The 25,433-nt window shown below is 40.5% G+C and overlaps 1 protein-coding gene across 1 annotated transcript in view; it reads left to right on the plus strand.

Annotated features, from left to right (window-relative positions):
• THAP3 (THAP domain containing 3) overlaps nucleotides 1-25,433 on the plus strand; it is a 396,679-nt gene that overhangs the window by 124,554 nt on the left and 246,692 nt on the right. The window contains exon 2 of the mRNA XM_044056432.1: nucleotides 21,597-21,792. Coding sequence (XP_043912367.1) covers nucleotides 21,597-21,792 — 196 coding nt within the window. The remainder of the gene's footprint in view (nucleotides 1-21,596; nucleotides 21,793-25,433) is intronic.

Below are 25,433 nucleotides of genomic sequence, written 5' to 3' on the forward strand. Positions count from 1 at the left end.
TAGACACTAGTATTACAGCTGATTTATTATTTTCACATTATAAAACGAAATATGACATTTTGTCGGACTTGGAGAAGTATGTGACTGACAATTCTGCTAAAAAGCAGGTCAAATTAAAACGTGATAGAAATGAATATGTAGCTAAGAATGCTTGCAACATTAGTATGCATGTGAATGCTGGTAAAGTGGATGATGTTGATTATGATGAAGGGGGTAGTTAGAATGTTAAATCTAATGATGTTATTAGATCTAGTAACCAAAACTATGTTATGTAAGTAACATTAGAAACAATAGTGAGGTAAATGATGAGCTTTTTTTAGAACCCCCTCCGGAGGTAAGATGATCGGCATAGCTGAAATATCAGGCGAACAGGAATGGTCCTGGTTTTCAGAACCGATGGTGTTACAACAACAGAGGTTGGAAGGGGAGTGGGAGACAGAACCAATACTACTGAATATGTATAGCCCTGAATTCTCAATTATTGATGATGACTTGCATGGCATATAACAAGATGTTGCAAAATTCTTAAAAATGGAGATTTTACTTTATATAATTTTACCAACAAACCACTGACCTCTATGCATTGTGAATTATTGAAAAAAGGTTTTTTTTTTTTGTACCATCTTTTAAAACTGATATTGCCATTTTAATTTTAAACCTCAGGTTATTTACAAGACATTTAAACCTGAAATTAATATTTTCAAGTGATGAGGGGGATGTTCGCCCAGCACTAAAAAGGAGTACCACTTTAGTCACGAATAAAGCTGGTTCTCTTTCCTGCCACTGTGCTGTTTTTTTCCACGTTTTTTAATTTTTATTTTTGGTTTTATTAGTGATTTTCACCCCTGGTGAGGTGGAATTTATGTGTTACCTTTGTTAGTTTGCTCTTGTTAGCATGTCTAAGGAAAAGGACAGAGAACACTAGGACCATCGCTCTTCAGGGTTCAAAAAATGTGATAAATGTTCACAGACGATGTCTTTGACAGACAGTCACACTAGCTGTCTATACTGTTTAGGTGAAGCCCACTTACAAGAGCCCTGTACCCTTTGCCATGCCTCTTCAGTACCAGGGTTTTGAACGAGAGGAAAAGCAAATTGATAGATAGGAGTCTTATGACCAGTTCCTTCTAGGAACAGCTGGAACTTAGACAGCTACTAAGACTACTAAACGAAAATCTTCGGTTCCAGTTTTGGAGCCATCGAAAAAGTCCAAAGCGACGGAGCCAATGAGTTCTGGCTCCGATTCTGCTTCTTCTGTCTCGGTGCCATTGGTCTCTTCGGTGCCGAGGCAACCTTCAGTACTGAGACAGTTACTTGAGATTGACCCTGTCTCATCTACCTTGAGATCTCCTATTTTAGAGAGGCGGAGATCTCCTTCTGTCTCCACCCGATCCTCCAGGACACTCTCAGATGAGGACATTGGGCGGGTGGTGAAGAGGTTGCTTTCTGACCCAGCTCTGGCAAGAAAATTGGCCTCTCCAGACCCAAAAGTTTCGGAGCCGACCCCTTTGCAATCCACTACTCCTCCTCCTCCGACTGCTTCGCTCTCTGAGCCAATCACTTCAGGTTCCTCGATGTTGGATCCTTCGGTTCCGAGGATTCTTCCTGCTTCCTCGGAACCGATAACACTATCCTCAGCGGCTCAGTCAGGAGCCGAGGGATCTGGGAGCCAACTTTCTCGAGTCGACTCCGAGGGGGGATAGTCACCCTGGGTTTTCTTCGGAACTGACCCTCTCGGTGCTTCGGCTCGACTCAGCTCGGTTCCCACATCTGCTTTGGAATCATGCCCCCCTGCTCGGAGCCAACCATCCGTATCCTCTGGGTGGAGGTCTTCTTCAGAGCGGGGTGGTAAGGCCTTCAAAGCAATATAGAAGGCTTTATCCTCTGCAGAAGCCATACACTTGAAGCCAATGTCTCACCAGCAGTCGGCAGCAACCTCTTCTCCCCTGCCACCCCCACAGCATAGGGAACCAGAGACTCAAGCAGCCCCCATTGGAGGTTCCCCCTCTTCCGAGACCTCCCCAGATTATCCCACTGGAGAGCTCCCTTGGAAGAGACTTTGTAAAAGGAATCCTGTTGACTCACCTGAGTCTGTCACGTCTGACACTGATTTGGAGGAATCAGAAAGGTCCCCTAGATCCCCCTCTGAGGATGTCTCCTTTTCTGATATCCTAGAAATCCTTAGACAGAGGGGTGATTGGAAGACCTCTAACCCTATTGAGGACGAATCGGTGTATCTTGAGGCCTTTTTTTCCCGACTTTCCACCTCCTGGGTGACACCTCCTTATGACCAGCTTTTGAGGGTCATATCGCGGAAGGCCTGGACGTCCCCAGACACAGTGGAGCCTGTCCCGAGGAGGCCAAACAAATTTATGACTGCACCAGAAGATAAATCCTTTCTTTCCAAAGGGGTTCCTGTTGATGCTATGGTGGTAGCAGCGGCCACCAAGAAGGAGTTGTCAGAGACATCTTCCAATTGCCATCCTCCTAACAAGGAGTCCAGGACAATGGATAGGTATGGAAAAGCATACCTTCTCTTCAGCGGCATTTACCTTAAGATCGCTGAATTATCTTAACCATTTCACTTTATTTCAGAGGGATCTCCTGAAGGAGTTGGGAGATGCCCTTCAGGGTTCAGTAGCTATGGGATCCACGGATAAGGTTTCTGTGCAGCTCTCCACCCTTACGTCGATAGCTAACTCCTCCATGAGGCTGATTTCCTATCCAGCGGATGGAGCGAGTAGGGCAGCTGCAGCAGGAATCTCTCTTGGGAGACATTCTTGGATACGTCTTTATAACTTCACGGAATCCTTTAAGTCTTCCTTCACCAACGTCCTCTTTGATGGTTCATCTCTTTTTGGACCTCAGGTGAAAGAGACCTTGACCAGGTGCGAGCAGGAAGGGAAAACCTTATCTGCTTTCCGAGTTCGTTTCTCTCTTCCTTCTAGACCCTATCTTTATAACTTCACGGAATCCTTTAAGTCTTCCTTCACCAACGTCCTCTTTGATGGTTCATCTCTTTTTGGACCTCAGGTGAAAGAGACCTTGACCAGGTGCGAGCAGGAAGGGAAAACCTTATCTACTTTCTGAGTTTGTTTCTCCCTTCCTTCTAGACCCTATCCCAAGGGTCATACAGGAGGGAAAATTTGGTTCTGTAAATCCCAAAAAGGTTTCCCTCCGGCATAAGGTCAACCCTCCCCTAAGGGCAGAGGTGGAGGATATAATGGAAGACGCCCTCCTCGTGGCAGAGGAGGTCCACAACACCAGGGAGATAGAGAAACCTTCTCTGATCGTCCCTTTCATCGCCCCTGAGGGTTTGCCCGACTGTCCGTCTCTGGAGGCAGTCAGGGGTCATCTATCGCTGTACCTAAGCGCCTGGCTTAACATTTCACAAGATCGTTGGGTACAAACCATAATATCCAGAGGTTACCTGATTCCCTTTGTTTCCGATCCCCTGGTAAACCGGTCTCTTCCAGACTTGCCACCCATTCATCTAGACTGTGCAACATCAGAGGTCATCTCTTTGCTGCAAAAGAGTCATCCAAGAAGTCCCCACAGAGCAAATAGGATCCGGAACTTAACTCACTGTTTTTTTTTAGTTCCAAAAAAGACAGGGGACTGGAGATCAATTCTAGATCTCAGCAAACTCAACAAGTCCATAAAGAAATTGAGGTTCCGAATGATCACTCTGCAGTCGATATTTCCCTTTATCGGGAAAGACAATTGGATTTGCTCAATAGATCTTCAGGACGCGTACTACCACATCAAAATGGACAGGCGTTCCAGAAGACACTTATGCTTTCGGCTGGGAGCCAGTCATTTTCAGTTCCGAACACTGCCCTTTGGTATCACTACAGCCACCAGAGTGTTCACCAAATGCATGGCAGTGGTAACAGCTCACTTGAGACATCAAAGATTCCGGGTGTTTCCGTACCTAGACGACTGGCTCCTCACTACTATCACCAAGCATCAACTGATTAGAACCAGGGACGAGACTCTATCCTTGTGCACCAGTACAGGCATCACAGTAAACCCAAAAAATCAGCCTCATCTCCATTGCAGCACATTGTATTCTTAGGCTAAGAAATAGACTCAACCACCATGTCAGCAAGACTAACATCAGAAAGAGTAGAATCGTTATGCAACCAAGTCAGATCTTTGCTAAACCGTCACAAAGTTCAGGCCAGGGTAGTCCTTCAGGTCCTAGGGACTATGGTTTCCTCCATTCTATTAGTTCCTCTAGCCCGTCTGCATATGAGAGTACTTCAGTGGCTTCTATTTGCCCAGTGATCAATGCAGGATCTTCCCATCTCATCAGGTTCTCATCACAAACACCTGTAAGAAGGATCTGACATGTTGGTTGAATACAGAACAACTTCTCTTAGGTCGTCCACTTGTTCCTCCTCATGAAAATGCAGTTTTGACCACTGAAGCCTCCCAGATAGGATGGGGGGGGCATTATCTGGGAATGACGGTCCAAGGTACTTGCCAGAACCACTTGCACATCAATGTTCTGGAGATGAAAGGGTTGCTATATGCATTGCAAGCACTTCACAATTCTCTTCCCACCGGGACAATTGCAATTCAATCAGACAACATGTCTGTCGTGTGGTACATAAGCAAGGGGGAACCAAATCTTATCAGCTTTGCCGAGAGGCCTTAAGAGTTTGGAAATGGGCGATGGACACTCTTTCTGGTAACAACACGCATCCCGGGGAAGTCCAGTGTGATAGCAGACAAACTCAGTCGAGCAATCCTCATGCCTCACGAGTGGTCCCTGAATGCAGAAGTTGTGAAAGAGATCTTTTTCAGATGGGGCCAGCCTTGCTGCTTCTTATTCGCCACACACCTGAACACCAAATGCAGCAGCTACTTTGCCCTAATTCCCCATCCGGGGATATCACCCAGGGATGCTCTAGTCCACAATTGGCCCCCGGGACTCCTTTATGCCTTCCCATCTTTTCCTCTCATTCCAAAGGTAATACAGAAAGCAAAACAGTTGAGGAGTACCTTGATCCTCATTGCTGCTTGCTGGCCTCACCAAGTCTGGTTTCCCTTCCTGTGGCCCTACCTCCTGGAGGAACCATGGATTCTGGAGCCATCTCCAGACCTCCTGATTCATCAATCGGGGCTGTTCCATCCGACCATCCACATCCTAAAATTAACAGCATGTCTGCTCCAGTTCCACGAATAGCCAGGTGCGTTTCCCTCTCACCTTCAGTCAAACACATTCTGATTTCTTCCCACAGGCATTCCACTAGAAAGTTATACTCCAGCAAATGGAAAAGGTTCTCTATTTGGGTTGTAAACCAAGGCTTAGATCCCTATACAGCTGCTGTTGAATCTATTTTGTCCTTCCTTGTGTCTGTCTTTCATGAAGGAGCTGCAGCCGCTACAGTTAGAGTTCCGTTAGCTGCCATCTCTAATTACCATTTTGGCTTTATGGGAAATCTCGTCATGTCCCACTCTTTGTGCAAAACCTTTTTGAAGGGAGTTCTCCTTCTCAGGCCTCCAGTCAAACAGCCACCAGAACCCTGGGACCTAAACTTAGTTCTCACATCCTTAATTTCTTCACCCTTTGAGCCCCCTTCTTCATCAGATCTGAAATTATTATCGTGGAAAACACTGTTCTTAGTAGTCATAACCTCTGCTAGGAGAGTCTCAGAACTGCAAGCTCTTACTATTCGACCTCCTTACATTGTTTTCCACAAGGATAGAGTCTCACTTATGACTAACCCTTCCTTTCTTCCCAAGGTATGCTCAGAACATAATCTTAACACTACTATTGAGCTACCAGTGTTTTTTCCAAATCATTCTAATAAATCTGAATACAGACTATACCAATTAGACGTCCACAGAATTCTCAGGTTTTACCTTCACAGGACTAAAGAATGTAGAAAAATCAGATCAATTATTTGTTTCCTTTTCAGACAAAAATAAAGGATTGTCTGTTTCTAAGGTTATCCTTTCAAAATGTCTTTTAGATTGCATTTCCTTTGCTTATCAGACTGCTGGCAAACAGTTACCCAACAAAGTAAAAGGCCACTCTACAAGGGCAGTATCAGCTTCATGTGTTTTTGATCTAGGCTCCCAATTGATACTATTTGTGCAAGACCACATACGTGTGTCACTCATTACAAATTGGATTTGGCCTCCCGGGACAGATTATCCTTTGGGTCCACTGTGCTGGAGTCTCTTCGCTTAAGCCACCCGGGATAAAGGTGCTAGGGACGCTGTCCCGTCCAGCAAGAATTGCTGCGAGATAGGACTGCATAACATAAAGAAGTTATGTACTTACCATAACGTTCCATGTTTGTAGTCCATATCGCCTACATTCTTGCGTCCCTCCCTCCTGCCCCCTTCCTGTTCCTGGAGAATCTGGTGGACTATACTTATGCTGCCTGACCTGGTTGTAGTTGTTGTGGGATAGGAGTTAGCCTCGAGCCAGTAAAAGCTCTCAAGCTTTAGTATCGGCCGAGTTGTGGCCAAATATCTGCTCCGAACCCATCCAGCAAGAATGTAGGTGAGATGGATTACAAACATGGAACGTTATAGTAAGTACATAACTTTTTTTTTTATATGTTAGATACTTTGATGATATTTTTATTGTTTGGAATTAAGGAAAGGAATAGGTTGCTGGATTTATAGAAAATCTTAATAGTACTACTGACTTTTTTTTTAAATTTTCGTATGAGGTGGGTACAGATCGATTAATTATTTAGATGTAGCCTTAGAGAAAGATACTGTTAATAAAAGGCTTGTTTCAAAAACTTATAGGAAATCTACTTACTTGAACAGTTTTTTACATTATACTAGCTGTCATCCTACTTCACAGAAAAAAATCAGTTGTGAAAGGGCAGTTTGTCAGGGCATTGTGTATGACATCATGGTTTGAAGATTTTTTTTTTAAGTGAATGTGAAATTTGAAGTCACTGTTTTTAAAGAGGGGATACCCTATGGAGTTTATAGATTACTTCTCTTGTTAATAACTTCATTCATGAAATTATCACCATTTTCTACGGATTTTTGTGTCCTTTAAATGTGGAAACAGTACCTCAAGTTAACCAAGAAACAAATGTTAACTTAAAATTCTCACTTCTAAAGCTATCTTTTGTTACCACCTTTAGCAGTGACAACAACTTGGTGAGGCAGATTATCTTTAAAAACTGGGCTGCTATGAAATGGGACAAGGGAATCAAAGATAAAGTAGGAGAGAAACCCGTTTTACGGGTCCTAACTTTAAAAACTTAGTAGAACATCCAGTTAGGAGAAAGTGTAATGTAGGTGCTTACATGAGAAAATGTGGCAGTTTTACTTTGTGTAAATTTATTGATGTAGGAGAATTTTTTCAAATTGATGATAATGATTTTAGAATCAAAGGAAAGTACAACTGTAATAGTATGGGTATTGTTTGTAGAGCCTTTTGCCAAAAATGCCCTGCATTTTATATTAGAAAATCTGAGAGAAGGCTTAGAGATGGAGTCTGTGAACACTAATATGAGATTCAAAAGGGTAAAATGACAAATACAGTACATAAACATGTTTTAAACTATGTAGGGCGTAATATTTATTGTTATTGAACAGGTTGAGTGTAGAGTGAGGGTTGGACCATGGTCCTTATATTTAAAGAAACACAAACTCTACTGGATTTTATATATTAATGCAGTTGGGTGGCTGGGGCTTAATAATTTAGCGTCTGTAGGCTGCCTTTTTTAAAACTAAAAGCCCAGGTTAGATTATTATTTTTTATCAATATATATATATTTATATAGTCTTACATTTTGTTTAGCATAAGTTTATATTTATTGTATTTTATTTATATAAACTGTCAATCGTGTAATTGTGGTTAATAAATTGGTATCATGTGACTGTTTAATTTGTATATATAAAGCACAATGGCTTCTAGTGTTTTTATCTGATGAAGTCTTGCCCTTAATAGAGACAAAAGCACTTAATTTTCTTTTGTTTGGTGAATACATTTTGGCTTTTCCGTGATTATATCCTGCCATCATTTTTGTGTTTTTCTGTGTTATACAACTTATAAGTAAGGGCGTGGCATCTAGGTCCAAAGAGGTCCTTATCCCACTGTACTCCACCCAGGCCTAGAATACAATGCTCCCTTTGGTATGTACCTGACCAGACATATGCAGCAACTAGAGCGACCTCAAAAGTTCCTTACAAAAAGAATACAAGACTTAACAAACATGCCTTATGCAGAGCACCTTAAAGCCCTTTCCCTCTACTCAGACTCCTATAGATTGATGAGGGGTGATCTATGCCTGGCTTTCAAGGCATCTGCAAACCCCACAGTTATGAATATCTTGCATATTTGTAAGTCAAAGAGTACCAGAAGAACAAGGTCTGAGGACCTGAATTTTTGTCTGTGACATAAACAGAACATGCTGGAGAAGATGTATCCCAGAGACTGCCTTTCCTAAGGAATAGGCATCCCATCCACGTGAAGCTGAGTTTGTCTATTATCCGGTTTAAGTACAGCCTAGACAGGTGGATGGGAACTAGGAAATTTACAGCAGGCCTGGCACCCATGTCCCCTTATGAGCAGTGGTAGATTATAAATACCTGGCCCTCGGTGTGCTGTTTGGATGCAGGACATCAATATTATTTTGCGAAAACGTAGCTGGGCTCAGAAAGGCCTGTTAGGTCATTAGCTTAGTAACAGTCTATGAATGGTATGATTACTTAGCATTTGGTGTCAGACCATGGTCTTGGAACCAGTCGTTTGTCATTTTTAGGCTTGTTTGCAGGATGTCATCATCCATTTGTGGATTCAATGATTGCTCCCTGCTTGCAGTCTTCAGTGAATGCAGAGGCGCTCAACATTGGCCTTCACTTCAGAGAAGTATGTATCAAACAGGAGGGGTCCCAACATTGGTTGTGTCCTGTCAGTTTGCCAGTTGACTATCCATCTGATGATGTAGTATTTATGCCAAATTCAGCAGGTTTATCTGTGATCCCAGAGTGGGAGATTGTGTTGAAAGCTTTGGCCAGGTCTAGATAAGCGGTGTGTACCATTTTACCCTCATCCTTGGCAACTTTTTTGAAGAAGTCCACCAGATTGAACAAGCAAGACCTCCCTCTGACAGACAAATTGGATCTGGTCTAGTTTTTGGAGAGTTCCTCTGTTGTCATTGTTCAGGTCCATGATGATTCTCTCTCTCCATGGCTTTCCATGGGTCTGTAGTTCCTTGGGTCAGTTGATCCTCCCCCCTTGTGCAGAGGGACAACTGTTTCAGACCACCATTCCTCTGGGACAAAGCCTGTCCGGAGGATGTGGTTAAAGAGGGTTTCTAGTTGCACTGATAGATTCTGTTTTAAGTACCCTGGAATGTTGTCAGGACCCAAGGAGACCGTGTTTTTGGCTTTAGTGAGCACAGTAAGAACTTGTTCCCTCGTAATGACCAGTAAGGGGATGGTTGTGGGTATTTCTTTGGGTGTGGTAGTAGGTGATGAGGGGGAGAAATTTGAACTGAACTTGTCGGCCAGCAGATTTGATATAGTTTCAGGCTGGATGTAAGTGCTGCTGTTCATGATTTAACTCTGCACATTGCTTCCTCTGAGGTTTTGAACAAAATTAGCCATAAGACATTTTTTGTTTACATACTCTTTCACCTGGGAGGCTATCTTTACCTCATAGTTTGCTTTGGCAGATTTGACCCGCTCTCTTATATTTGTTTAGACTGGTAAGTGTTTTTCTCCACTGTTTTGTCTGTTCCTTCTTGGGTTTGGGGAGGATTTTTTTCCTTTTGTTGAATAGCCTGTTTATGCTAGGGGTCCACCAGGGTAGTTCATTTTTGCTTGTAATCATAGGTTTGATGCTGACAGATTCTGCCTCCTGTATGTAGCTATGAATGTGGTTGTACAATGATTTTGTGTACAGCTCAGAGTAGGTCTCGGTGTCCTCTGGGTTTGGAGGGGTTTGGAAGTTTAATAAGCTGTCACTTAGTTTAATGTAATTGGCGTTAGCAAAGTTCTTAACTGGTTTGGAGTTTCATGGGAGCTGTAGGTTAGTTTTAATACTAAAGGAGATTATTTTGTGGTCAGATCTTACCAGGGAGAAGTTATTGCATGGGAGGGAGCAGCATCTTCCCATGTTCTTGAGTTTTAGGTCTAAGATATTTGTACCTCTAGACGGGGTAGTTAACTAGTTGCTCCAGGGTGTATGTGTTGACGAAGTCCAGAAACCTCTGACAAGTGAATTATGGGTCATATAAGTTTCCCCGTTAATGGAGGGATAGTTGAAGTCACCCATATGTATGTTAAGAGATTCCGATAGGTTTAGGTAGGATGTGTGGTTTTCCAGACCCATGTTAGGGGATTTGTAGCTTTCAAAGATATGATAGAAGGTTGCACCTATAGTTAGCTGTGCGTGGAGCAGCGAGTCATGATGCTGGACCAGTCTAACAGGTGTACTTGTCCTTTATGAGCAGTGAGACACCTCCTCCATTTGTTTTATCCTGAGCATAGGGAAATAGAAATGTAAGAAAGACATTGTAGCCTTTGATAGCCAGGGTGCTTTCTATGGTCTGAACCATGTTTGAGTATGAACATGATTTCTATTCTGTCATTCAAGTTCCATTTGTCTTTGTTTTTTTTTTCCCAGTTCTACAATTTCTTCTCTGTATTTGAAGCAGCCATGATCCATTTCTTCTTTGCCTGATAGAGCCTGACCTTTCCAAGGCTGTTCAGATTGCTTCTGTAACGCTTTCACTTGGAACAGCTGCAGTGACTACTTTTTTCTCTAATTTTAATTATTTTTTAAAGAACCAAGATTCTGATTGTGTTCTTGGATTTTTTTTTAATTACTCCAAATGTATATTTACCTGCAAAACTATAATCATTTTCTACTTTTTTTTTTGCATGATACTAACTAGATTTGGACAGTTTATTTATTTTACCTTTATAGCTTTCCTAATGCTCAAGGTTGTTGTATAGCTCTTGAAAACCAAGAGCAGCACTATCCAATTGTGTCACTTCATTTTTGTTCTAGGTTTCCCATTTAATTATTTATCTGTATTTTTTCAGAAGACATTTGATCTGGTTTCATTATCCTTTCTCTTTGTTTAGAGACAGCCCCAGTTTTAGCATTCCTAGCCACCATAGTTTCAACACAGGTGTTCATCCTTTTATTTCTTTCTCACAGAGCTGAGGAACTCCTTTGGCGCTCCCTTTGCTTCCTCATAACATCCCCATTTTTACCAACCTCTGAATTAAGGTACCATCCAGAAGTTTTGGATCTGGTGTTAGAATTCAGACTCAAAGCGCTGACATCGTTTTGCGGTGCTGTAACACAATTGCAAGGCTTCTGTGCTTTCTTAGTACTAATAAAACTGTTTTATAGAGCAGAAGTGCTTTGTTGGTACTTGTTTGTTGCTTACTGACTAGCTGTATTCTTTAAAAGGGTTTGTTGCTGAACAGGTGTGCCAATGGAAACTGCTTGTGTTGCAATAACATACTCTAGTATATGAAACTTGTCTGCCGCTTTTCACTTTTGTTCACAAGCTGATTCATTTTCTCTGTAGGAGTTGGTTGCTGGGACCCAACACCTTAGTCTCTCAGCCATTTTACCTCACACATTCTCTTAGCATCACGTAAAATTTTCACTAAGTTTACAGTAGTCCTTCAGCACACAAGTACCCTCTTACAGTCACTAGTGCAGCCATATAGGTATGTGGTTAGGACATGATTTTGAAAATAGCCCTTACATTGCCACCAAATTCCTTCTATGGACACAGGGTAGTCTTTCACTTCCACTCTGACTTGTTTGTAGAAACACCTCACTTTCTTTTAGAATAACCTCCAAAAGAGTGTCTGGCTTGAAAGCAGTTAAAACCTCAATTGCCTTAAGGTTTAGGCACAAAACACTTCTGAAATGACATTTTTTTGTACATTTTACCTGCCTTTCTTATCTTGCAAAAGTCAAAATATTTTTTCCAGAGAGACAGTTTGTAGAATTTTTCCATGTACTCTTCACCACTATTCACAAATGCTTATCTTTGTAGAACACCAGTTCAGCAAAGTCATTATTGCATAGTTTGTTAGGCAACAGCTTAGTATTTTGTTTCTTAAGTTCATTAGCACAAACTTCATCATGTACTATTTGCTTTTACCTTGAATTTTAAACTGTTCTCATGACTTTGTTTTGTCTTGGGTGGGGTAAGTAGAAAAGATTAGTTATGCCTGCTTCAAACGCCATTTACAAGCAACTCTGGAGAATTTGGCTCAACATTCACATATTCTGTTTAATGAAGCAAAAGATGCTTTTACAGCTAAAGTGTATATTATGTAACGGAAGGAAGTATGATGGCATACAAGTGTCAGAACAGTAGTATGGGCCTTGATTCCCATTTGCCTCCAAGGTAGGCCAGGGGATTTGCTGAAGATTGTTTGATTTTGTTGAAGATCTGTATGCCTTCTTGAAGGAACTAATTGAATTTGCCTGGGGTGCATGGGGGCGGGGGGGAGTTGAGGGCCATTAGGCCTTCAGACTCGGTGGTGTTTTAGGTACAATTATGTGTTTTAGAACTTATCAAAAGGTTTGGACTGTGTGTGTGATATACCATCATCACTGGATTTCTGAGAAGTATTTCAGTTTTATGGACTCTCTTTGGATTATTTATGTTCCCAGTAGTCAGTTGTGCTTTAGACGTTCAGCTGAACGCAAAAAATGTTTAAGCTGGTCCACAAAAAATAAATTTAAAATGAAATATATGCATAATGACAACCTTATTACACAAACTGCACAAAATGTACACCCCTACTGACTGCAAAATGTATAAGTGGATGCTCTAAGTGCAGAATGAAGCAAAAATAGGAATCTGCAAAAAGGGCTACTCTATAGACCCCAGCATTTAGCACAGAATTAGTTTTCTTTCAGTTATATACGTATATATGATTCTGATGTTTTTCTTTGCACTTGCTAACTGTGTAAATTGTGTCTACTGAAAATGTAAAGCAGTCCCCAAACATCAAAGGGGTTCTGAAAATTTCGAATTAATAATAAAATCTAAAATTCATATCAATCAATCAAATGCTGAAATAAAACTCTGGATATTATTGCATAAATTATTTTTATTGAGCCTTTGTGTGAAGGGAGATACCATGTTACACTCGAGGACCAACACAAGAAAATGAGTCTATAAAGAGTTAACATGCATATCACGTTAATAACTATTTCCATTATTGTTTCAACATATGTCTTTGTGCTCCCCCTTTGCACTGGAAATGCCCCCCTCAAATATGAAATGTTTTCCATGAGCAACAAAAAATTTCAGTGCAGGTACTTGACTTTCTTACTTTCTCAGAGGATAAACTGTGGTTCATTAAGGTAAGTTAATTCTCTAAATGCTAAACCTTACCGTGTACGGCCGGCCCTCTACTGTGAATTTCTTGAACTTGACTGATCACAAAAGATTTGTACATATTGTTTATCCTTTCTGAACTGTTTTCCCATGCTTTATTCTCTGACTTCAGGAATTGGCATTGAAAACATTGCTTTTCTTCCTGCAGTGTGATTGATGAGCACACTTTTTTGACTTTGAGACCAAAGATCAAACTTGCATGCCATCATGTTGTAGTTGGAAAGCATTGGTTTCGGCCATTGTTCATGCTGTATAACTATATAGCAGCATTAAAAACTGGAAAAGAAGATACCATTTTTATTTTCTGCCTACTTCATTCCATCATGCTGGGAATGGTGCTGTGGCACTCTGGTTGGGAATCAGTGGTTCAAAGTATTAATGTCTAGTGGATTTTAGGGTGTTCGTATGGGAGGTGAGTTGAGTATTGTCATTTATTGTTTACTTTGTGATGTAAAAGTCTAATTATTAGGAAGTTGAGTTTGTAAACTGTCGCTTTTTAATGGGTGAAATTCTAAGATTATTTTGGATCAGACAAGTGTAGCTGCACAGCTGTGACATGCTGCTGCTTTTAGTACACGTTGAAATTCTGTTGTGGGTTGAAGTTTGAAAACAGGGATGTAATCTCGATTTAGGGAATTGTGGTGATAAAGGTAAGGAGACTGAAGGGCATCAGTTAAGAAAATACAAGCACAAACAGATGGTGTGAGAAGCTTAGTTAGTGGCGTGGTTTATATGAGTATTAAATCAAGAAGGTAAGTAAAAACTGAGTAACAGAACAGGACATATATAATCAGGAAGGCAGGAAAACCTATTGGTTAGTAGTTTGAACCTGTAAGTAAATTTAGATAAGTTATTCAGATTAACCACAAATTAAGTAAGCGTAAATATTTAGGAAGTATGTGACATCTAAGGCTTTAGTAAACTTAATGGATTTAGTTTCAGTTTGTTGCTACCAAAGACTTGGAAAATAATGAGCCAGTGGAGTTCATATGAATGGTGATGGTAGCAGGAGCCAGATTGTGTTAGATAACTTCAGGCAGATTAGAATTAGAGTAGAAGTGAGTAAGAGGGTGGAGTGAAGTTTTTATTTAGTTAGTATATTTGTAATGTTTTTTTTGTTCATCTGTTCACTGGGACCATACCTTTTTCAGTCGCAATCCAAGTTGTAAGACAGGAACAATAATCTTTTCAACAAAATTTACAGTATTTACAGAAGAAAGTTTCAAAACTTAGAAAAACAAACTTTTGATAGATATTTCAGAAAGATGTAATTTTGTATGTTGACAGAATGTGGAAAAGTTTCAGAAACCTAAGAATTTGTGTAATGTCATTTTTAAAGACAGAGATTTTAAATGTAGTTTATTTTTATTGATCTGGCTTTTGGTGCATTGGATTAAGGCTGTGATCGGTTAAACTGGATCAAGTTTTGATTCCCTCAGGCTTTATTTGCCTACTTCATCAAGTCACTTAACCAGATATTGCTTTGTGACAACTGAGAGTGTGTACTAGGCTCCTCAGTGGTCTCTTGGACCACATGTCTAGTAACTGCCTACGAACTTAATGAATTTTCAATAAACATTACAAAGGTTATATCAAAGGCCAAGGAAAGCATCAAGAAGCATAGAAAACAAATTGGGGGGGGGGGTGAAGTAACCGGGAGAGATTGGGATTTTGGATGCAGACCTTTAAGGAGAACAACGATAATCATACAGAGTATTATATTCATAAAGTAGCAGAAGCACTTCTATGAACTAAGCCAACACAGGAATGGAGAAAGGAGATTCTGCAATAGGGGTGACTGCAATTAGGGATACAACCAGTATGCAAGAGGGGGCGGGAATGTGTTGGAGAAAACTGGCAAAGGAACCAAGGTGTTGGTATCAAATAACTAGAGAGGGAAGGGTAATGGGGAAAATGCCAGGAACTTACTTGGACCACTGGCAAAAGATGACCTTCCTTATGAAGGATTGATATTAGAGTATAGGCAAAGAGAAAGAAATAGGAGGTTCCTAAATGAAAGACCAGCTCGGTAGAGTTTGGTAGAATCTAGAATAAAATGTGCCATTAAGAAAGGAATAATTAGTAGAGCATAAAAAATATTGCATGATAACTATAAGAATCAATCAGAGGAGGTTAGGAAGGACTTGGAAGAGAGATTAGATAAGCAATCCACAAAGGAACAAACAATGGGGGATTTATGTATATCTTCCAAATATGCAACAAAATCTGAAGATTTTGGATCTTTGCCTGGAAGTGCTTACATAGGTATTTTTATACCCCAAGCAGATATCAAAGGATTTTTTCTCAGGTAGACAGCAGATGTTGGAGGTGTGATGAGGCAGAAAGAGGTAATTGGGAACATATTTTCTGGAAGAGTAATGAGTTGGTAGATTTTAAAGATTCCCTGCACACTGCTCTGTTGGAGATGCTGGGTGAGCAGGTTGAAATGACTAGGGAAATTATTTTTTGAGCTATGATACAAACTTAGAATTGCCTAGACATAGTAAGACCTTGCTGAATCTAACTGTGATGGCTGCCAAACAAGCAATTACTAGAAAATGGAAATCGAAGTCTAAACCAACTTTACTAAAAGTAGTGAATATAGTAACAAAGTTAAAACAACTGGGTCTGGGATCTTTAGAAAAGGTAGGAGCAAATTACATAGGAAAAAATGAGAACTGTGGGAATCAATATATGCAGAGGAGGAACAAACTTTAAAAGAAAGCAGGATTTGAATGAGCTACAGTGGATATAAAAAGTTTACACACCCCTGTTAAAATGCCACATTTTTGTGATATAAAAAAGAGACCACAATAAATCATTTCAAAACTTTTCCCACCTTTAATGTTACCTGTAACCTGTACAGTTCAATTGAAAAGCAAACAAATCTGTTGGGGGAAAAATATAAAAAAATTAAAGTACAGTACGCTGGTTGCATAAGTGTGCACACCCTTAAACTAATGCTTTGTTGAAGCACCTTTTGATTTAATTACAGAATTCAGTCTTCTTGGGTACACACCTGCCGTCAGTTAGAGAGACTTTGATTGATTAACCCCAAATAAAGTTCAGCTGTCCTAGTAGGATTTTCCTGACATTTACTCAGTTGCCTGCTACAGCAAAAACCATGGTTCGCAGAGAGCTTACAAAGCACCAAAGGGATCGCATTGTTGAAAGGTATCAGTCAGGAGAAGGGTACAAAAAATTTCTACAGCATTGGATATACCATGGAACGCAGTGAAGACAGTCATCAAAAAGTGGAGAAAATATGGGACAACAGTGATGTTGCAAGGAACTGGACGTCCCTCCAAAATTGATGAGAAGACGATATGAAAACTGGTCAGGGAGGCTGCCAAGAAACCTACAGCAACACTGAAGGAGCTTCAAGAATTTATGGGAAGTACTGGTTGTGTACTACATGTGACACTCTCCCGTATTTTCCATATATCTGGACTATGGGGTAGGGTTGCAAGATGGAAGCCTTTTCTATACAGAAAAACATCCAGGCCCTGCTAAAATTTGCAAAGCAATACATCAGGTGTCCCAAAAGCATGTGGGAAAATGTGTTACGGTCTGATGAGACCAAGGTTGAACTTTTTGGCCACAATTCCAAAGGTACGTTTGGTGCAAAAACAACACTTCGCATCACCAAAAGAACACCATCCCCACGGTGAATCATGGTGGTTGGTGGTATCATGCTTTGGGGCTGCTTTTCTTCAGATGGAACTGGGACTTTAGTCAAGGTGGAGGGAATTATGAACAGTTCCAAATACCAGTCACTTTTACCCCAAAATCTTCAGGCGTCTGCTAGAAAGCTGAAGAGGAATTTCACCTTTCAACACGACAGTGACCCCAAGGATACAAAAGAATGGCTTCACCAGAAGAAAAGTTTTAGAATGCCCCAGCCAGAGCCCAGACCTAAATCCAATAGAAAATCTATGGGGTGACTTGAAGGCTGTGCTCAAGAGATGCCCTCGTAATCTGATAGATTTGGAGTGCTTTTGCAAGGAAGAGCGAGCAGATATTGCCAAGTCAAGATGTGCTATGCTGATAGACTCCGACCCAAGAAGACTGAATGCTGTAATTAAATCAAAAGGTGCTTCAACAAAGCATTAGTTTAAGGGTGTGCACACACAACAAAGTATTGGTTTAAGGGTGTGCATACTTATGCAACCAGCATATTGTACGTTTTTTATTTTTTTATATTTTTCCCCTAACATATTTGTTTGTTTTTCAATTGAATTGTACAGGTTATAGGTCATATTCATAGGTTCATAGGTTCATACTAGGCTATCTGCCCGAGGGCATTTACAAGCCTAGCCCATAGTTTTGTGGCTTACGCCACCCCTTTAGTATGGGGAACTATACCCATTATTTTGCTGTGCCTCTGTTGAGCAGTGACACTGAGGTAATCCCTGGGGTATATCTGCGATCTCCCATCCATTGGTCAAGATTTCTCTTGAACAAGGCCAGCGAGGTGCTCTGCCTCACATATACCGGGATTTTATTCCACAGCATAGGGAGTCTTTGGGTGATGAATCTATCCCTCCAGCACATCCTATTAATAGCCGTGTCGAGGTTTAAGTCTCCCACCCTTGTGGCTCTGACGGATCTAGATTTTTTGAGGTGAAGCATATTCATCAAATCTGGGTTTGACATGGCCTTGTATGTTAGGCAAAGGTCACCTCTGAGCAAGCGGTGGCGACTGAATAGAGCTGGAGTTCTTTCAGTCGGGCAGCATAGGACAGATGTTTGAGACCCTTTATCCTTTTGGTGAGGAACTTTGTGGCCTCTCCAGCTGCTGCAAGTGTCGGGTCAGATACATTCGAATGGGGCATTGTACTCGATCATTGGTCTGATGAGTGATGAGTATAGGGAGACTATGACCTCCCTTGATCTAGATGAGAATCCCTTCATGATAAGGTGGGCAATGTAGAAGGTCTTCCTAACTACTTTAGCTACATGGGTGTCGAATGACAGACTACTATCAACCTGGGTCCCCAGGTCCCTGATAACTTCTTCTGTGCTCAGTGGATTGCCACCTATTTGGTAGCTAGGGGTAACCTTGTTTTTCCCGAAGGGTATGACTATGCATTTTTTGGCATTTAACTTTAGGCCATGGCTCTGGCACCAGTTATCCATTTCTGTGAGACCCTTCTGAAGGATATCTGTGTCAGATGTGTTTTCTACTATGGCCCAGTTTGCAGTCATCTGCAAACTTTGTCAGCCATAACCCTCCTGTGTTTGCTTGTACTTTGGAAAAATAGATGCCAAACAAGAGTGGGCCCAGGACTGAGCCCTGTGGTACACCACTTGTGACAGGCTTTGAGTCTGACATGGCGCCAGCAACTCTGACCCTGTGGGTTCTGTCACTCAGCCAGTTTGCAACCCATCTTGTGATGTATGGGTTAACATTTAAGCTGATGAGTTTTTCAATGATACCCGAGTGGGGTATTGTATCAAGGCCTTCGCCAGATCGAGGTAGGCTGTATGGACTGCCTTTCCTCATCAATGGCTTTGGTGACTGTTTCAAAAAGTCAACCAAGTTTAGAAGGCATGATCTGCCTTTGACAAAGCCAAACTGGGATGGATCCAAAGTCTGCAAATTCCCTATGTCTTTATTTATGAGGTCCATTATGATCCTCTCCATGGCTTTGCAGATAAGGCTCGTCAAGCTAATGGGCCGGTAATTTCCAGGGTCGGTGGAGGCACCGCCTTTGTGAAGTGGGACCACAGTTGCAGTGCGCCACTCCCTGGGTACGTATCCAGAGGTAAGACTATGATTAAACAGCTGTCCTAGCTGTGGGTTTAATTCCTCGTTGAGTTCGTGGAGCACACAGCCGGGGACACCATCAGGTCCCATGGATGCTGTGTTTTTTGCTTTGGAGAGAGCAGTTCTCACTTGGGCGTTGGAGATGTTTGGGGGGCTGCAATCGCTTGGTATAAATATCTCTCCTTTTGGGGGGGAGGGGGGGGAGAAGTTTGCACTGAACCTGTCAGCCAGTATGTTGGTAATGTCTGTAGGATCTGTAATCTTCACATCATTTTGATCTAGTTCTGAGCATATCTGGGAGTTTCCTCCCAGGTTTCTAACATAGCTAAAGAAGGCCTTATGATTGTCTTTTGAGTCTTTAGCTATTTTTCTCTCAAAATTTGCTTTGGATGATTTTATGAGAGCTCTTAGTTTTTTACTTATAGTGATCAAGGGTGTCTTACCTTTTAAGGATTTTGCTCTATCTTGTAGTAGCTTCCTCCTTTTGTTGTAGAGTTTGTTTATGGCTGGGGTCCACCAGACTGGACGCTTGCCTTTGGTACAAAGAGTCTTTGTTTTGCTTGGGATTGCCTTATCCATGCAGTCCTGCAGGTGCTGGTAGAAGGCATTTGTAAGTGATTCAGCGGCTTGAGTACTGTTTTCCACGGCTCGGGGCCTTAAAGGAGACCACACTAGTCTTTAGAAGTGTGAAGTCGGCTTTCGAGAAGTTCTTTACTGTGGTCTTTTTATTTCAGGTGGGGGTGGGATGAGGACCTCCAGCGAGATTAGTTTGTGATCTGATCTCACCAGTGAGGGGTATACTTCCGGTGTTGAACATTGTGCTCCCATGTTCGTGATGATGAGATCAAGTATGTTTTCTCCTCTTGTGGGGATGGTGACTAGTTGTTCCATGGCATTTGAGTTTATGAATTCCAGGAACTTTTGGGCTAGGGTGTTTGGGCTTGAGTAGTGTTCCCAGTCTATATTAGGGTAATTGAAGTCACCTAGTATGATGAAGTCACCTAGTATGATGGTGTTTGGTGATATATTAAAGGTGGGAAAAGTTTTTAAATGATTTATTGTGGTCTAATTTATTTATGTCACAAAAACTTTGCATTTTAACAGGGGTGTGTGAATTTTGTATATCCGCTGTATAATGGCTGACTAACAGTGACTGGATTTGTTTAAAGTGATGTATAATGTTTGCAGCTGCAGTTGTGTCGGCACGGTTTGGAATATATAATTGCAACTGAGCTTGTGTGTCTGTGGTTTATTGTATTTATATAAATATAACATGGCCTATGTCATACATGATAATTTAAAGATGTTTCTTGTTTTAAAAAAAAGCATAGATAACAGAAGTTAAGGAAGAGGCGAAGGATAATAATGAGTGAAAATAGATTAATGAAGAAAGAAATAGAAGCCCGGTGTTTAGATAGATGACACCAAGGAATGTATTGGGTTAGTAAATAATAAAAGGCTGGATTCATATCGGATTCCAGTTCTCATCTACTTTAGAACTGAATGAAGTGGAACACAGTTGCCAAACTGAATAGTCCCAAAACTAGCCAGCTAGTGTGAATGCTCATTAGTGAGGGTGGTTCTGCACAAGAGAAGTAAAGAAATTCAGTGCAACAAAGTGTGTGTCTAGCATAGCAGTACGCTGAGATTCATAAATTCTGGCCCAAGCAGTTTCATACCTACTACTTCCTTTCATTATCATTCATGACTAGTAGAGTGACAATGCTGATTCACTTATCTCCACTCGTAGTATCTATCCAAGAGCCTGTTTCTCGCTGAAAAACCCAGACACATGTTCTTGCTTTGTCTTTCATCTTGTTGGCTTATGAGCCATGCATTGTATCATGTCATTATGGAAGTGCTGTGAGAATTCAGAACTTCAGGATAGTGTGCTTTTTAATTTCCAAGCTGAGCTTGCAGCATGTTGCATTGTGTATAGTTTGTTACTTTGTATAAGTAAGGCCAGAATACTGACTGTGCATTTCTTTTGCTGCCTATCCGCTCAGTGATGACAGCAGAGTGGCGTGGGTTCTGTGTGTTTGCATAATTGTATACAGACACAGAATTAGCTAGCACTATTCTTATTGTGATGACACACATTCAAGCACAGTTTGCACATTAGTGGTATGGTGAAGCACATGGATGTGTGCTTGTGTATCATTAACTGCTGTTTTTCATAAGCTTGTGTTTCATTTTGTAGAACCCTGCAAAAATAGTTCAGTTTCTAAACTGATGCCTGTTAGTATATGCTGTTTCCCTTCATTGCTTGGGTGACATTTTCTATGTAAGGGTTGGGTAGTCTTCTTATAATGGCGGTCCTTTAAAAAAATGATTCAGGTGTATTTGGGGGGGGGGGTACTTGTGATGATAAAATTGTACATTCTGAGTAGCATTTAATTTTTTGTCTGAATGTTTCTAATCTGTGTTTGCATTTGATTTATGTACAGATTTCCATTTAGTAAGCCAGAATTGCTGAAAGAATGGTTGGAAAATGTGGGCAGAGAAGATTTCACGCCGAAGTTGCACACTGTGATCTGCTCTAAGCACTTCAAGCCTGAATGTTTCTCTCCCTTTGGGAATCGGAAAAACTTGAAACATAATGCAGTTCCCACTATATTTAACAACTGTTTGGAAAAAGCAAAGGTAGGTACAGGAGCTAACTTTTGTGCTTTTTAAAGTCATATAAAGTATTATGAAGTCCTGAGATTTTTTTTTCAATAGGCTAGAATATGTAATATGTTTTTTTTTTTTTATTTATTTTGTGAAAGAGGTAGCCCAGCCGAGACCAAATTCCTTTGTTTGGGGGGGTTAAAAGATTTACTTAAGGTAACATGGCATCCATATAATTCCGACTTTGTTTTGATCGTGATATTATTGTGTTCAAAGACTGATGTCTAATTTGGAAGTTTATGTAGGTACAAGTTTAGAGTTGAGCTTAGGCAGATTATATGGATTCCATGCTTCATTAAAGCAAAACAGCTTAGCAGTGTGTTCAGAACATCCATTGATTGCTTGTTTGCTGGAGGCTTTCTCATTCCCGAATTAACAAAATTTATTCAAACCTTATTGTGGTGAAGAACTTTTGAAGAAGTGTGAGTGGAATGATATTCAGAAGCATAATAGCTCATTGAAAATATATCTAGCTGTATAAATCTGTTTGTCTAATCCATAGACGTCAAGTTGCAGTATAATCACTTAATTCTTTTAGGAGATACAGTGGATATAAAAAGTGTGCACACCCCTGTTAAAATGCCAGGTTTTTGTGGTATAAAAAAATAAGACCACAATAAATCATTTCAAAACCTTACCCACCTTTAATGTGACCTGTAACCAGTACAGTTCAATTGAAAAACAAACAAATCTGTTAGGGGAAAAAAATATAACAAAAAAGTACAGAAAGCCGGTTGCATAAGTGTGCACACCCTTAAACTGATAGTTTGTTGAAGCACCTTTTGCTTTAATTACAGCATTCAGTCTTTTTAGGTAGGAGTCTATCAACATGGCACATCTTGACTTGGCAATATTTGCTCACTCTTCCTTGCAAAAGCACTCCACATCTGTCAGATTGTGAGGACATCTCTTGTGCACAGCCCTCTTCAGGTTCAGATTTGCTATTGGATTTATGTCTGGGCTGTGGCTGGGCTATTCCAAAACTTTTTTCTTCTGGTGAAGCCATTCTTTTGTTGATTTGGATGTATGCTTGGGGTCATTGTCGTGTTGAAAAGTGAACTTCCTCTTCATCTTCCGCTTTCTAGCAGATGCCTGAAAGTTTTGGGCCAAAAGTGACTGGTGTTTGGAACTATTCATAATTCCCCGCACCTTGATTAAAGCCCCAGTTCCAGCTGAAGAAAAGCAACCCCAAAGCATGATACTGCCACTACCTTGCTTCACCGTGGGGATGGTGTTCTTTTTGTGATGCGAAGTGTTGTGTTTGCGCCAAACGTACCTTTTGGAAATGTGGCCAAAAAGTTCAACCTTGGTCTCATCAGACCATAGCACATTTTTCAACATGCTTTTGGGAGACTTGATGTATTGTTTTGCAAATTTTAGCCGGGCCTGGATGTTTTTCTGTGTAGGAAAAGGCTTCTGTCTTGCAACCCTACCCAATAGGCCAGACATATGGAGAATATGGGAGATTGTTGTCACATGTAGTATGCAACCAGTACTTGCCATAAATTCCTGAAGCTCCTTCAGTGTTGCTGTAGGTCTCTTGGCAGCCTCCCTGACCAGTTTTCATGTTGTCTTTTCATCAATTTTGGAGGGAAGTCCAGTTCTTTGCAACGTCACTGCTGTCCCATACTTTCTCCACTTTTTGATGACTGTCTTCATTGTGTCCCATGGTATATCCAATGGTGTGGAATTTTTTTTGTACCCTTCTCCTGACTGATACCTTTCAACAATGAGATCCCTTTGATGCTTTGTAAGCTCTCTGTGAACCATGGCTGTAGCAGGCAACTGAGTAAATGACAGGAAATTCCTACTAGGACAGTTGAACTTTATTTGGGGTTAATCAGTCTCTTTAATGGCAGGTGTGTACCCAAGAAGATTGAATGCTGTAATTAAAGCAAAAGATGCTTCAACAAAGTATTAGTTTAAGGGTGTGCGCACTTATGCAACCAGCTTATTGTACATTTTTTATTTTTTTATATTTTTTCCCCTAACAGATTTGTTTGTTTTTCAATTGAATTGTACAAGTTATAGGTCACATTAAAGGTGGGAAAAGTTTTGAAATGATTTATTGTGGTCTCATTTTTTTATATCACAAAAACGTGGCATTTTCACAAGGTACACTTTTTATGTCCACTGTAAGTAATGTTAACATAGCAGTACATAAGCTTTGGTTAGCTGTTATCACACATTAGTATGACCATGGAGTTATTATTGTTAAAGTAATGGAATATTGAGGGGGGACAAGCCCCTCCATGTGTGTGTGCAGGGGGCTTGTCCCTTGCAGCAGCATCTAAGTAATCATTTAATTTGTTTTGTATTGTATAGGTAATACTGTTCATTTGGCAGCACACAGTGCATATCTGGCAATAGTGGCTTACATAGTGTGGTGAGCAGTGTTGCAGTTCCTGGTGTGGTTGGGAATGTTTGTGATACACTTTTGTCTGATAGGGAAAGAAATGCTTGTTGTAGAAGAGTTTGCCTAATAAGGGGGGTTGGGAGGGTGGCCTAATGTTTAAGGTGTTTGCCTTACAAACACAAGGTGCAAGGTTTGAGTCTCACAAGGGATAATTGGCTAGGCTTAAAATGGCTCGCAAGGGCAGTTAGCTTAGTACTAACCTATGAACCTATAAGAACTGTGTATTTTTTTTGCACACGTGTTTTTAGTGTTCTTTCTTCAGTTTGGCTTGTACAATGTTTGGTTGCTTAATTTTTATTTTTGAGGTGTGTTTTGTGGCTATTCTGCTTTTTGCTACTTTTAGTTAGTTAATGCAATGGTTTTATATTGTTGATTGACATATATTTGCATTTATTAACTGACATTGTATATGCATTTTATGTATGCACACATCCCTTACAATGTAGAAGTGATGAACATTGGTTATTGACATCTCGATAAAGCTATATACAAAAAATGAAGAGTAGAAAAAATAAAATTGCATATTAGCAATGCAGATGGGTATTTGTGCTCGGTAACATACTTGTTATGCATAATGAAGGATTGATTGAATAATATGGTTTATGTAAATAAGACTGTGACCTGGAATTCGAGAAGTTGTCAAGATTCTAATACTTCATTTCAAGTATTCTTGTAGTGTTTTGTTTTGTTCATTTTAGTATGATCATATGGTGGAGTACCAGAGAGAGAACACGAAAATGACATGACCTAACTCAAGACATTGCTGATATTTGACACAATTGCTGATAAGGTTGACTCGCATTAAAATGTGGATATGACATTGTAGATGGGGAATTTCAGAGCAGTTTGGTGTTATCTTAAAATGGCATACTTTGTTCAGTAAACAGACTTTCTGTGGTGATGTGAGGACCAGCTTTTGGATGTACCTCAGGACCTTGTTTGGAACCGGTTTTGAACATAATCTCTGAAAGTCTTCAGATAGTTAGAAATGCGTAAAACCATAGAAAATCCATAGTAGCTGTCTTCTCATTGTAAAGTTTTTTTAGAAATTTCTATCAAAATCTTGGCATTTTTTTCCAGCAAACCTAGATACGATAGCAGTAATGCAGGCAGAAGAGAGAGAGGAGAGAATAAGAAAACCAATAAACCTGGAAATCCAGGTTATATCGAGAACCTTTTGCAGCAAGACTGATCTTTT

The sequence above is a fragment of the Protopterus annectens genome, chromosome 14.part0, assembly GCF_019279795.1.
Source record: "Protopterus annectens isolate FY-2018-M chromosome 14.part0, PAN1.0, whole genome shotgun sequence".
NCBI lineage: Eukaryota > Metazoa > Chordata > Ceratodontiformes > Protopteridae > Protopterus > Protopterus annectens.